General features: G+C 40.5%; 1 protein-coding gene across 1 annotated transcript; it reads left to right on the top strand.

Moving 5' to 3' along the window:
- Positions 1–3,147: 3,147 nt before the first annotated feature.
- On the top strand, positions 3,148–14,932 carry LOC308291159 (glucose-induced degradation protein 8-B homolog). The gene is made up of 5 exons (XM_080733105.1): positions 3,148–3,249; positions 6,344–6,471; positions 8,859–9,055; positions 11,984–12,181; positions 13,911–14,932. Exons 2-5 carry the CDS (start codon positions 6,354–6,356, stop codon positions 14,082–14,084), a joined length of 687 nt encoding a protein of 228 aa, XP_080589231.1. The 5' UTR covers positions 3,148–3,249; positions 6,344–6,353; the 3' UTR covers positions 14,085–14,932.
- Positions 14,933–15,449: the final 517 nt, after the last annotated feature.

Here is a 15,449-nt window from a genome sequence, read left to right on the forward strand (position 1 = left end):
GTGTGTGTGTGTGTGCGCGCGTGTGTGCCTGGCCTGGCCTGAAAACAGCGCCCCTCCCTTAACATGTGTGGTCAGAAAAGGTACTACACAGGCTTGAGGCTACATACAGACAGACAGACCCACCCACCCACAAACAAACATACCTACACACACGGCCACGCTATGGAGACGGTGTGACCACCGCTCAAAAATAAACCACACTCCATTTCATGTCAAGGACCCCCACATTGATATGCATTTGGCTGTGGTCCTTGGACCCCCATTTGAAAAGATGTGTTGCCAGAGACCCCCATAAGATTTGTGTTGTAAAATATTTCTCAAGATTATTCATTGAAAAGTCTTTCACCATACAGTATATCACGATTTGTTCTCTTCAAGCTGACCACATGTCACATCAGTTTGTAGATCGTCTGTTTTCCAATAGTTGAAGCATGGTTAAAGTCGATAAACAGATTTTCATGCTATGTTAACTCAGTTTGCTGTGGACCCCCTGGAACCCCTCAAGGGCCCCTTGGGGGTCCCCCAGACCCAACTTTAAGAACCACCAACCTATTATGCAGGTGAACACACGCTGATAGGAGCATAATTGCCACCTCAATCCTGTTAAAACTGAAAGGCATTCACCAACAACACACAATATGCAAACACAATAAACTTTGTCATTTCATTTCCAGTTCTAAAGCCCTTCTATATGCAATTCAGCTCCAGGGGGCTTGTTTCCATTGTGGTCCATTGTACTCAATGAATTAGTAATACATAATAATACAATATGTATATTAACCTACATTACAATACTATTGTATAATACAATACAACACATACATAGAAAACATCATAGTTCAGCTGACATCATCAACAGCCAATGAGGGACCAGCATTCTTGGTGACGTCAGTCACGTCACCATCAACAAGTGCGACCCGTATGATATAAATAACGAGGCGCAAGTTGGCACCTCAACAGAGTGCCAACTTGCCCACCCACATACCGTACACAGCACCGCACGCAGTACTTGCGCGCTCTGCTGGCGCACAAGTAGGCCATATATGGCCACGAGTGCACAAAGCGCAAGTTGGCTCCTTGAACAGAGTGCGGCCTATTTTAACCACTACTCCAAAGGGACAGAGGATGCTCCTACCATCAAGGTGTTCAAGGAATTAAAAACTATATACGCACATGCTCAATTGTATTTTGATTGATTGATTGATTGATTGATTGATTGATTGATTGATTGATTGATTGAATACTTTATTAACAGTTTGCAGAGACATACGGGGAAGTACAGTACAATACGAGGTATGCTAAAAATGATTTTTCCTATGGCTAAAAAAAGAAAAAGAGCAGACTAAGTGCAGAGTGAAAGGTCAAGTTTATTAGGTAATGACGGCTCAAGTGCATGGTTAAATATCTGAAAACACAAATTGACATGAATCCAAAATACACTGATGATTGTGCTGTCAAACAAAACTATATGGAATCCATGCAAAGGTTATGGGTGGCCCTGCTTCATCTCTCTCTCAACTATAAGGGGTCCTTGGCCTGAAAACGTTGAAGACCCCTGGTCTACTTTTTTAAACTCAAATTCAACTCAACTCAACTTCTATTGTCATATCACGGCTTTACAGGTGTGAAAACGTCACACCTGGGTGGGTGAACGTCTTTGTCTGTGTCATGTATGCTCAAGAATGGATTCAGGTTATTTGAGCTTGAGCCCCATTATGAAAGTATAACACATTAATAAATGAATAACAGAAATAGGTCTAAGTAAGGCTCTTTATTTTCAATAGAAGGGACAGACGATAAACAAAGAGCGAATTTGAGTATAGGCTATTAGGCCCATGGGCTATATTTGCAGAAATAACGGCTAATATAGTAACCTATAGAGTTATATTCGATATGTTTACTTTATATATATTCTATTAAAATCGAATAACTGGCTGTAGAGTTACATCAGAATTAATATAGGCTATTCAAATCTATAATTCCTAGATCTGTATTATTAATACATATTGATTGATTGATTGATTGATTGATTGATTGATTGATTGATTGATTGATTGCAGAATTTATTAAAGGTTTGCATAGGAAAAGGTACAGTTTCATGACAGCACAAATCACTGGTACAACAAGGTCAACTAAAAGGAGATCCTAGTAAGCTTTTTGGCTTATTTACACAGTGACAGGAACCACTTTATGTATCTCATAGAACATTGAAAGACAGACGGATAGAACACAGCACTTTGCATATAGGATAACATCAATAACAAAAGAAGGAAATAAATAAATACAAAATATATATAAAAGGAAAATAAAATAAAAATAAATAGAAGATATTTACAGTGGAAAAAAGGGAGGTAATGGTATGGTATAGGCCATACATGGGCAACTGGCGGCCCGGGGGCCACATGCGGCCCCCACCTTCATTTAATGCGGCCCGCAAGTTAATACGGAATACTGATATATTATTGATTTCAGCTGTTACAATTCCAAACATGACCTGCTTTAATTCCGTCAGTCTATATTAGTAGCTTAATGACAAGTATAGTAGTATTAAAATGTATTTTTTTAATGTCAAATGTATTTGTATTTAGGTTCATAAAGTTGACATGACTATATAACTAAATATGCATTTGAATATCAGGATTCCAATTCAAAAACAACAAAAAATAATTCAGGATTTCAATTCAAAAGAAGCAAAAATAGCCGATCTACAAGCTCAAAACGCATCGCTCTTTTGTATGAGATACTAGAATGACAACGTAGGACGTAGCAATATGCAATGTGGCCCTCTGGAGTGAAGGTGGAAATATAGTGGCCCTCTGGAGTGAAGGTGTAAATATAGTGGCCCTCACCATCATCAAAGTTGCCCACCCCTGGTATAGGCTATATTATATATATATTTATATATAATAATAAATTAAAATATATTCAATAACTCGTAGATTTATATCAGAAATCACATTTTATATACAACAATAAAGTCAGCGTTCATTCAACTCTGACTGTACCTTGGCAACCATGACGTCACAGTACCGTCCAAGCAGGGGCTCTGCATGCTCACTCTCGCGTATCGCGAGACCACCGCGGCGCTAGCTAGTGTTTTTTTTTTAGCTTAGCTAGCTGCTGGAGCCGCAAAGAGGAGGAGGACTGCTGGTTTTGTTTTTATGTTTTAACAAACCTTTCTTATTTCATTATTGTTTTATTGACTCTTCACCGCCGTACGGGATAAGCGTTGGACGGTGCGTTTGCACGGTGAGTTTTTAGAGCTAAAATGAATGATAACACATGGCGACGTGTTAGCCTTCTGTTCTGTCTGTGTTTGTTTTGGAAATCAAATGTCAGTGAATCTTGTTAAACATAAACCAGGGGTCTTCAACGTTTTCAGGCCAATCAAGGACCCCTTAGTTGAGAGAGAGATGAAGCAGGGACCCCCACAACCTTTTCATGGAACCTTTTCATAGTTCCATAGTTCCCATAGTTTCATCGTTTGACAGCACAATCATCAGTGTATTTTGAATTCATGTCAATTTGTGTTTTCAGATATTGAACCACTTGAACCGTCAATACTTAATAAACTTGACCTTTCACTCTGTACTTAGTCTGCTCTTTCCCCCCTCTACAACAAAGCTTTTTGCCGAAAATAGCAGATCTACAAGCTCTACAACGCCTGGCAGCGCGAGGCGTTGTGAGCTTGTAGATCTGCTATTTTTGGCTAAAGTTCCCAGAATATGGACGCTAGAAAAAAACTTTCTATCATACAAAGATTTGGAGGACCCTCTGTTGTAACTCTGAGGACTCCTCAGGGGTCCCGGTCCCGGACCCCCTGTTGAAGACCCCTGACATAAACATTAGGCTACTTTAAACACACCGACTGTTAACGACATGAAATCAGTGCCTTATCATTGTAATGGAGAAGCAGCTACTATTGGTGCTCTCGTTTTGAGCCTTTCATTTATGTTCCGTCGCATGAGGGTTTCGTTTCTTCCCAAATATCTCTTTTTATTGAAGACTTTATTAAAGTTTGCATAGAAAAGGGTACAGTTTCATCATGACAGTACAGTTTACTGATACAAGGTCAACTAAAAGGATAAGCTCAAGTAAGCCTATAGACTTAATTAAATTGAGATCCCTTTTTAACTCCTATAACATTGAATGACAGCCAGATTGATTGATTGATTGAAGAATTTATTAGAAGTTTGCAATAGAAAAAAGTACAGTTTCGTGACAGTACAAATCACTGGTACAAGATCAACTAAAAGGAGATCCTAGAAAGCAGAGGCTTATTTCCACAGGAACCACACTAAGTATCTCATATAACATTGAAAGACAGACGGATAGAACATAGTACTTTATCTAGGATAATATCAGTTTCAAAAGCATAACATCAAAAATACAAAGGCAGAAAAAATAAAAAGGGGGGGGGGGGGGGGAGCATTGGGTGCTTAGTCTATTTACAAGTCACGGTAGATAAAACAAAAAAGTACTCAAATGTTTATTTTAACTAAAAGTATCAATACTGCCATCTAGAAACACTGCGACAAGTCAAGGTCTGCTATTCAAGATGTACTCGAGTAAAACAGTTATTGGTGTAAAAGTACTCATTCATTGTGCAGAATGTACAGTACAGGTACAGTACAGTTCAAAATGAATACAATCTTTTGAAAATTGCAGATCTACAAGCTCACAATTTGTTGCATCATGACGCATTGTGCTTGTAGATCTGCTATTTTCAAATGGATGAAATGCACATAGGGCTGAAGTGGTTAATGTTTTTCGTAATAAGAATCAAAATCTGCAAAGTAACTAGTAACTAAATTGCTCAAATAAATCTACTGGCGTAAAAGACAAAAGAAAAGTACAATATTTGGATCCGAGATGTAGTGGAGTAGAAATAAAAGTTTTGGAAATACTAAAGTAAAGTATAGCTACCTCAAAATTGTTCTTAGACTAGTAACTAAAGTGCTCCAATAATTGTAGTGGAGTAAAAGTACAATATTTGGATCTGAGTAGTGTATAACGGAAAAACATCGCATGGATGCACCTGGGACGTATCCTCAACGATGTAGCCCAAACTCATCAGGGTTTCAGGTCTCGCAACATCATACACCTCACTCAGGTGACCCAGCCGGGGTTGATCGAGTCCCGACTTAACCTCGCTAGTAGCTAGCTACCCACAATCAGTTAGGGAAAGACAGGGCCACTCACTCTACCACTCTGGAACTACTTTGGCAAGACTGGGAGAGGAAATCTGGTGCTTGGAAGGACGAGGCTCTGTGGATTGACTCCTGTCCGGGCCCCTCCTACGTCTCACCAGGTCTACTGCTGCTCCCACCAGGTCCAGGACCTGTGCGTTGCACCAGACTCCAGACCAGCACCAGAAATTTCACTCAGGAGTGGTGGATTCTTGAGCCACAATGGTACTGCAGGCTCCACCTAGGCAACGGTGGTACTGCAGGCTCCGCTTGCGGCTTGAATGGCCCTCCTAAAGGCCTAACCGTGGGTTTGTTGGGCGTCTTCCTCACGGAAGACACAGGCTGAGGCACCAATCCATACTGTTTCCATCTACATTCCGGCTAGTCTCTCGATTACAGACTTCTGCATTGCCGAACCTTTCCTTGACGATGGATAGCCAGATTGCATTCCGGCTGTCACCCGTCTCTCTAGTGGAGTAGTAGAAATACAAATATTGGAAATACTCAAGTAAAGTACAAATACCTCAATTGTACTCTAGTACAGTACTTAAGTAAATGTACTTAGTTACTTAACACCACTGACATTTTGGGACACAGCAGTGTCAGACTGTAATTCTTTCTCCCTCAGCCTTCATTTTATAGCCTTGTATAAATCTATGGGTGTTATGGTACATTTTGTGACCCAGGAGCAGCATGCACTGTCACTCTCACAGTCTTAATTATTATAACTTTGTTTAAATGTATGGCTTTTACGGTAAATGTTGTGACTCTGTGTTTAAATGTATGGCTGTTACGGTAAATGTTGTGACTCTGTGTTTAAATGTATGGCTGTTACGGTAAATGTTGTGACCCTGCAGTGTCAATCTGCTATTTTTATGCTATTAAGTTAAAGCATAAAATAATGTTTAAAGTAATAATAACAGCATTATTAGCACCCATTTGGACTTGGTGAATTGTGGGTGTATGACAAGCACATGTACACGTGACGTGACGTGACGGAAGTTAGTGACAAATTTGACAACGTATCTTTGTTTTCGCAACGGGAGGCATGCTGTGCATGCTGTGTCTTTCTCTCCCAACCTTAATAACTATTGTTGTTTCTTGTAAACCGTCCAGGAGCTCAATGATGAATTATGTTCTTGTAAACCTTCCAGGAGCTCAACGATGAGTTATGCTGAAAAGACAGAAGACATCACGAGAGAAGAGTGGATGGAGAAACTAAACAATGTACACATACAGAGAGCTGACATGAACCGACTCATTATGAACTATCTGGTGACAGGTAGGCTATTATCTGTACATACTATCTGTACATAATATCTGTACATACTATCTGTCAAAAAGGATAAGTCATAGTCGAGCTGCAGAGTTTATTTCCAGTGTGGTCCTTCCTTAGTGTAATTCTGAATTGCATAATAATACTTACTATGTTGTCTATTGTTCTGTGGTTCTCAAAGTGGGGTCCTTAAGGGGGTTCCACGGGGTCCCCAGCAAAATGAGTTAACCCATTCAGAACGGGTACACAATTTGTGTTTCATTATTTTATGCTTTAACTATTGAAAAATAGCAGATATACAAGCTCACAGCGCGGCTCCGAGTGCCGCGCTGCGAGCTTGTAGATGCTATTTTTGAAAAATCGTGAAAATTCGAATTTTGACCCGATTCTATAAGTGTCTTTTGAATCCTTCTAAGGTTTTTTGAAAAACCTATGTTTCTATGTCAGCAATCTGGCCAGCCATTGTCAAAGAAAAGGTCCTTTTCACTTAACTGGAGCTCAGTTAGTCTGTTCTTGAGAGACTACTATGTCAGTGGTTCTCAAACCTTTTCATGTGAAGGACCCCCAAACTGATATTTATTTGGCCACGGACCCCCATCTCAAAATATTTAGTTCCAGGGACCCCCCAGAAGCAAAATTTGAGTTACAAACGTTCGCTTTGAAAATACATATAGTCAAAGATTTGCACACATTTTCACGACTTTTTCAAAAATAGCAGATCTACAAGCTCGCAGCGCGGCACTCGGTGCCGTGCTGTGAGCTTGTATATCTGCTATTTTTCACTGGTTAAAGCATTCAATAATTTCTAGGCCTAAATGGGTTAATGTAGCATCAAAATAAACTCAGCACAAAAAGAAAGGAAACTTTACTTCGGTCCATTATATCTCCCCTTTAATAAATACCAATTTGTATTGTGCTTTAGTTTATATCATTTTTATTGTTGATTCGTCACCTTTACAACGAGGTACAGCTTGTAAGGATCTGGCATTCGTGGAATGAGCACCACAACCAAACGTGTGGGTAGCGCCGACCCAAAATTTGGTCCATTATATCCCCCATTTAATTATGCCAAATGGTACTGTGTTTGATATCATTGTTATCGTTGATTTGTCACCTTTAAGTACAGCTTGTCAAAATGGCCTGGCAGGCCTGCAATACTGTTCTTTTGGTGTTCACCTTTGATGCTTGGAGCATTGAATGATTGCACTCTCCCACAGTAATAAGGAAAAGAAAAAAACAACACATATTGGACTTTCTTACACTTTGTTAATGTTAAGCTCAGTGTCAGGGAAGCCCAAAACGAGAGTAAATGCCAGCAGAACAGTATTGCAAGCCATTTTGGCAAATTCTTGGTCAGCGCTAGTGCACTACCCACACGTTTGTCTGTGTAGCAAATGCCCGATGCTTACAAGCTGTATCTTGTTGTAAAGGTGACGAATAATTTCAAAACATTTGTAAATTATTTTGCATGTAGGTCACATGGCACAAAATATTTTCAGTTGGGGATCCGTGGCCATGTTTGAGAACCTCTGCGCTAAATGTTTAAATCACTCGATTCGCATTTTTACACATTCACTGTAAATATACAATTACAATTTAGGCATTTAGCAGTGCTCTTGTCCATGTACACGACGTGACGGAAGTTAGTGACAATGTATCTTTTTGTTTTCGCAATGAGTACTTCCGGCTCAACGGGAGGTGAAAGCTCATTGCATCATGGGTGCAGGGTGAGCAGCCGAAAGGAGAAGCACCTCCTCGTAAAACATAAAAAGCTAGTAAAAAAAAAGAAACAGTCTTCTGTAAACGTTAAGGCGATAATGGAACACCCTGCCTACTTGTGTTGCAGTGTTGTTTTTGACAGCAAATTTTGGTTTAGTTTTTAGTCATAGTTTTTTGAATAAAATGTCATTTAGTTTTAGTCATAATTTAGTCACCTGAAAAGTTTTACTTTTAGTCTAATTTTAGTCGACTAAATATCATAAGATTTTAGGCGACAAAATCTACAGTTGATTTAGTTGACTAAAATGTATTTTGGCAGGCCTGATGGCATCGTAATGACTGATTTTACACTTGGTTGTTTGCTGAAAATAGCAGTTTTACAAACTCACAGCTTGTAGTCTGGCTATTTTCAGCATGCAATACCTGAGAGCAACCAAACATAAAATAACTCTCTTCTCCACTGGTCCCTCCCTAACATTTTAGTCTAGTTTTTATTTTGTTGATTAAATTGTCAATATATTTAGTCTTAGTTTTAGTCATCACAGCTTAGTTTTTATTTCGTTTTTATTTAGTTTTGGTCAGTGAAAAAACATTTTCAAAAAAATTTCATTTGTGAGAAAGCGTTCTTAAAGCGCTAATCATCCTTGTTTTGTTTAAACTTTTTGTTTTTGAAGAGGGTTTCAAGGAGGCTGCCGAGAAGTTCCGGATGGAGTCCGGGATCGAGCCCAGCGTGGACCTGGACTCTCTGGACGAGAGGATAAAGATCCGGGAGATGATCCTGAAGGGCCAGATCCAGGAGGCCATCGCTCTCATCAACAGTCTACACCCCGAGTTACTGGACACCAACCGATACCTGTACTTCCATCTGCAGGTGAGTTACTGGTAGGGGTGACGCGATACGATATATATATCGCATATCGGTGCGATATGAGCCTAAAAATGTATATCGGATCATATCGTAATTCAGCTAAAAAATCCGATAGAACGCTCCGATATAAGCACTCCATTCCAGGAGTCTGCTCCACGGAGTGTGTGTGCACGCGCGCGTGCATATGTGCTTCATGTGTAGCAGGGGCCAGGGGGCGGAGAAAAAAAACGTCATAAGGGAAAGGGAGCAGATTTACAAGCTCTCAACATGTCATGCTGCAAGGTGTTGTGGGCTTGTAGATCGGCTATTTTCATAAAGATCGTAAAACTAGTGGAACAATGATAAACAAATACCCTTTTTTAACATTCCAGACTACAAAATAAAAAATAAATAGTACATCTATAAAAGTGTGCTGCCTGCCCGATATCAGACATCATAGAAAGACTTAAAATTATGTGCTATATCGTATTGGTCCATATCGGAATCGTATCGAATTAGATGCTTTCATATCGTATCGAAGATGAAAAATCTAAATCGCAGCATCTCTAGTTACTGGACACCAACCGATACCTGTAGTTCCATCTGCAGGTGAGTGGGACTGGCCATGCCACGTTAGTCTCGCGTGGCCAGACTGTTGACTCCACGATTTGGAAATGCTCCCGTCATACAGTCTGGGGTAATGTAAGAAGAACCATGAGTATCCGGTTAAAGCAGAAGTGAAGCTTCCTCCCCACTTCTGTTTGTTTTTTACATCACGCAGATTTATCCTAATATAAATAAAAATCATCTAAGCATATTTAGCTTGCTGCTTAGCAGAAATGACATTTTAAAATATATTTTCATGAACGGAAATGTCAGCTTCCATTACTCGCCTTTCAGGAGCTGTATTTCCAGACTCTATATGGCATTCGGAGATTGTGGAATAGTTGTCTGGAGACTAATGCCGCGTTAACACAAACTACAACAGTCTGTTTGGAGGCAATCCCACTTTTTAAACATGTTTAAAAATGAAATTTTTTGCAACTCTCGGAATATATATTTTTCAAAGCACAACTTTTTTTCATTTAGAATTTTTTATTGTATTAGATTTTTGTCATTTTCCAAAAGAATTATTACAAATAAATGAAAAAGGTTATTGAAAAAACACGTTTAGGTCACGTATTAGGAAGACGGTATCAGTCACCAGAACCAAGAACGGGTGTTTTTGATGAACGACAATTAAGTCTTTAATCGCAATTATCTGCAAATAACATTATTATCTGACAGACAGCCCTTACAATGAACATACCGTATTCCTATTTACAGCATTGGGCTCAGGGAGTGGCTCAGGGAGTGGCTCATTGGGCTCAGGGAGTGGCTCATTGGGAAGAAAGGCTTGTAAAAGCCACAGCTGTGCGCCGCACAAGTGCAATTAATCTTAAAAGCTCAAACTGGAACTGCAAAGGCAAGAGGCTAAAGCATACAGCAAAGGACTTGCAAGAAGCATTGTGCATTTAATTAACGCATTAAGGTCAGGTACCAGTTTAACCATTATTTTATGCTTTAACTATTGAAAAATAGCAGATATAATGCGAACTGGTAGAGCTGCTATTTTTGAAATATCATCTTTATTTTTGGCCAATCTTTGAATATATATTTTTAAAGTCGAAAATTTCTGACTCAAAAATGTACTTCTGGTGGGTCCCTGGAACAACATAGATTAGAGGTTGGGGTCAAAGGGGCCAAATACATGTAATTTTGGGGGTCCTTGACATGAAAAAGTATGAGAACCACTGATTTAGAAGAAGGATTTAGAAGACATTTATAGAATCGGTTCAAAATATTCAAAGATTCAACATTTTCAAAATTTTTCAAAAATAGCAGTTCTACAAGCTTGCAGCATGGCACTCGGTGCCACGCTGTGAGCTTGTATATCTATTTTTTGTATAGTTAACTGACAAACTGTATTCCATTGTAAGAGAACATTGTGGGATTATTGCCCTAGTGTTCAATCATTGAACAAAGTTACAGTATGTTGTTCATATATCAGACAGAATCCGTTTTGTGTGTGTTCATTTAAGTGTGCAAAAGTTGTGATTCTGAAACCAGTTTTGCCAATAATTACATTAATGAATGGAGAGAACACAATTTAACACCACTTTAAATGCCAGTGGTGTGTGCCAACGTCATACAGCCTACAATAGGCTCTATGCAATGCGGTCATAAAACACGGTCTGCTATACCAGCCTGTGAAGTGTGATCCCTTACGGCAGTGATACTCAAACTCCGGCCGCAAGCTAGCTTAATGTCCTCCTCCGACTATAGCATACCCAAAACCACATTGTAGTTCTAATGCAAATGAAAGATAGATGTACTGTAGCTCTACTTAACAACTGCATCATTAGCCATTTATAGCTAAACAGTCTGGCTGGCTAATATATTTTCAAGTAGATTGTGTTTTATTTTAGTTAGCCATAACTATTTATACGTTTATTTTCTGGTATTTGCATTTGTGTTGAATGTGGGCCAAGTCATAAATGACAGATGTAGCAAATTATTTTGATTACAAACTGTGTCATTGATATAATGGAAATGGAAGGCCAAGCCATACAAGAATGCACATTGCACTTGTCTTGTGGAAATGAAGCCAATAAAAGAGAGAAGTTATCAAGCAATATCTACAGATCTACAAGCTTCGAGCTTGTAGATTGGCTATTTTCGGCAAAGAGGTTTGGTGTAGAGAGGAAAAAGAGCAGACTAAGTACTGAGTGAAAGGTCAGGTTCATGCTTCATCTCTCTCTCAACTAAGGGGTCCTTGGCCTGAAAACGTTGAAGACCCCTTGCCCTAATGCATATGAAACTGTAGGTCCTTGAAATGAGAGAAAAAGAATCACAGCTCTAATGGTCTAATGCTCTTACCTTTTTTTTTCTTCTTTTTTTTTGCCTCTGCAGCAGCAACACTTGATCGAGCTAATCAGGCTAAGGGAGACTGAGTCAGCGTTGGAGTTTGCCCAGACACAGTTGGCCGAGCAGGGGGAGGAGAGCAGGGAGTGTCTGACGGAGATGGAGAGGACGCTGGCCCTGCTGGCCTTCGACAACCCCGAGGAGTCGCCCTTCGGAGACCTGCTCAACATGATGCAGAGGCAAAAGGTACTGTGGGTCGCTGATAGGGATGGGTATCGTCTGCGATACTTTTAATGGTATCGATCGCATGACGTCGATACTATCGGGTATCGGTTCACGTAAAAAACGAACAATACCTCGTTTCGATACTCTGAAAGGCACCCCTGGCCGGTCGCATCTGTAACAGTTGGGTACTGAGAGTTTAATGACTGCTTTAGTAGGCTACACTCGTTACTGTGGAAATTAGCCGACAATAGCCTATAATGTTTATTATTATGATGATTATCCAACGTCTATACTCTCCGCTCTGCCACATTGTGTGATCATCATCATCACCTCTGCTCTACCGCAGCAGCCAGCAAGTCACCACTCTTTCCGTGTTGAAGTTAAACTTAAATAAAATCGAAAAGGGTATCGTATCGATTCCCAGGTATCGAAAAAGGTGTCGTTTCGATTCAAAGGTGAACGATACCCATCCCTAGTCGCTGATCACCCTGTCTGCACCGCTGCCACTGACTGAAGACCTGGTCGTGTACAGTCGCTGGGTATCATATCTAGGGATGGGATGATATGAAAATGTCATATCACGATTATTGTGATAAAATAAATCGTGATTTATGATATTATCGGGATAATCAAAATCCATTATCCGCTAGCCTACTTACTGGTCCAGGCACATATACCACTCATTGCCAGAATTTGCCACATAGGGATGGATTCTTGGTGGCGTCGCCGGTTCGATTCCCAATCCGGACGACATTTGCCGCGTGTCACTCCCCATCTCTCCCCCCATTTCCTGTCAGTCTACTGTCCTATCAAAAAAGGCATAAAAGCCAGAGAATAAATATTAACCAAAAAAAAAAGAAAAAACATTATCCTGGGGTGGAACATTTGCCAAAAAAATAGCAGATCTACAATCTTCTACCAATTATAGAGGGTTTTAGTGGTACCGGATATGCAGCTCGGCAAATAAAAGGTGAATTGATCCCAGTGCATGACGGAGGACGATATCACGATAAATCAAATATCCACAATACGATTATCGTGAGTTTTTTTATCATGATAAACGATAATATCGCTTATCGTCCCATCCCTAGTCTGCACCGCTGACGCGAGACTGAAGACCTGGCCGTGAACAGCAGGGTTTCCCAAAGTGGGTGCCGTGGCACCCTAGGGTGCCGTGATGCCAGTCCAGGGGTGCCACAGAATAACCTGATAACATTTGGAATTCATCAATATCACTACACTACTATGCTTAGTAAAACAGACCTGATTTGCACTGTACTTGGAGGAACTGTCGGGTGCTCCGTCAGTTCCTTAAATTATAATAGTATGATACAGTAGGTCACGTGGTCTCTCTGGAAAACGGTCTGAAACTCATGTCACAGTGTAATCTGCCCCTCGCCCCCCAACAAAATCTGACCAGTACAGTAAGTAGTCTTAAGTACAGTCAATTAATTTGATTGGCTTATAATTGCGCATTCCCACAATGACATCATAAAAATATTAACTCATATTTTAAGATGACTTTTTAAAGTGACAGTACCCCTTTAAGCCTGGTAGTCGACGACAGTCCCCCGATAAGTCGCACTCGGACCCCCCCGGTTTCAGCCGGCCTTAGCCCCTGGCTGGCTCGCTAACATTCGAGACCGACTGTGCTTTGTGGTTTAGGTTTAGAGTGAAGTGTAATGGAGTAGTTGTAGTAGTAATGTTAAAAACGAACATTGGCGACCAACATTGTGCTTGTGTGGTTCAGGTTTGGAGTGAAGTGAACCAGGCCGTGTTGGACTATGAAAACCGCGAGTCGACGCCCAAGCTGGCCAAGCTGCTCAAGCTGCTCCTATGGGCCCAGAACGAGCTGGACCAGAAGAAAGTCAAATACCCCAAAATGACTGACCTTAGTAAAGGAACCATCGAGGACCCCAAGTGAGGACAGACCCCCCCTCCCCCTTTATTTATGATCAGTCAGTGACTGTGATAACCAGGTAACATGTATATGTATGGATTAAGGATACTTTATTATGTTTTTTCTTTCTTTTTTTTCTTTTCTTTTGATGACAGGTAAGATTTCATTCGTTGTGCGTTCAAGTATTTGCTGAACTAGGGAGGACCGGGCATATAGCGATACTGAGAGTCGATCTATATGAATCCATCCCCACACTAACATATCATATGACAGTGTTTCTCAAACTTTCACATTTCAAGGTCTCCCCTTAACTTTTGACAGTGTATAAATGGAACCAAATGGACCTGTTAGGGTTCATTTGGTTCCATTTGTACACTGTCAGAGTTACAGACTTGTATGGGTCAATTTAGACCCTCCTAAAGGAACCCACAGAGTCCCTGGAATCCACTTTGAGAACCATTGCCATGCGATACCATACGTTTTTTTTTTTTTTTTTTTAATGCATCGGATCGGAACTACGGCACTTCTTCTGCCTTCTCCCTCGGTTCCTCATACACACGCTCGCTCGCTCGCTCGCTAGCTACGACACATTTGCCCATTTTTATTGTAGAAATAGAGAATATGAGCCCTTTTATGTAAAGAAAAGTAGCGGTATCAGGATCCTACTTCCCTGATATTACTTGGTATTGGATCGAAAAGAAAATATGTGCCATCGCCCAACCCTATAACGTGAACCCCAAAGGGTGCCTATTTTGGTGGTGAACAACAGCCCACGTTGTGAGCTTGTCGACTGTCTATTTCCATCAAAGAGATTTGATGTAGAAGGGGTAACTAAATCTAGGATCCTAGTATAGACCCCTGGGGGACGCCGATCAACTAAGTATTAAGGGTTTCAGTGGTTAAACTTACGGCATTCATCCTTGGTTCATTGATGCTTCTTGAAGACGAGAAGATTGATGGGTAGGTTTTTCTTTCTTTTCCACCACAAGTATTTACTAGGATAATTTCTGTTTTTCTGCCAAGCTATTCATTTTATTTCTGTCTTAATGAGAGTGGAAGCTACATCAGTGATTCTCAAACTGTGGGGTCCCCAAATGATATAGTGTATACAGGGTATCGGCACGAGATATCGCTGCCAGTCATAGTGACTACTGGCCAATCTCAGCGTGTCTTTTCCGGGACTTAACAATTCAGCAGAGCTTTATTGGCGTATGTGTGACGCACGCGGAAGCGATGCAGATTCCCTCGGTTCCGCAATGCATATGACCCAGAGCCGATGGAGGCGTCTAACTTTCTATGTCTATGGGTGGTGGGTGCCAAGTTCAAATATGATTACTTTGGGCGGTCGCGGCCTGAAAAGGGTGAGAACCACTGATCTACATATTCACT

The sequence above is a fragment of the Nannobrachium achirus genome (genome assembly GCF_963921795.1).
Source record: "Nannobrachium achirus genome assembly, chromosome: 9".
NCBI lineage: Eukaryota > Metazoa > Chordata > Actinopteri > Myctophiformes > Myctophidae > Nannobrachium > Nannobrachium achirus.

What these genes read in the sequence shown, in the direction of transcription:
- LOC308291159 (XM_080733105.1), top strand. Translation starts at nt 6,354, where the DNA reads ATGAGTTATGCTGAAAAGACAGAAGACATCACGAGAGAAGAGTGGATG. An exon ending in ACCTGTACTTCCATCTGCAG is followed by an intron (nt 9,056 to 11,983) that starts GTGAGTTACTGG and finishes TTGCCTCTGCAG; the next exon opens with CAGCAACACTTGATCGAGCT. An exon ending in ACATGATGCAGAGGCAAAAG is followed by an intron (nt 12,182 to 13,910) that starts GTACTGTGGGTC and finishes TGTGTGGTTCAG; the next exon opens with GTTTGGAGTGAAGTGAACCA.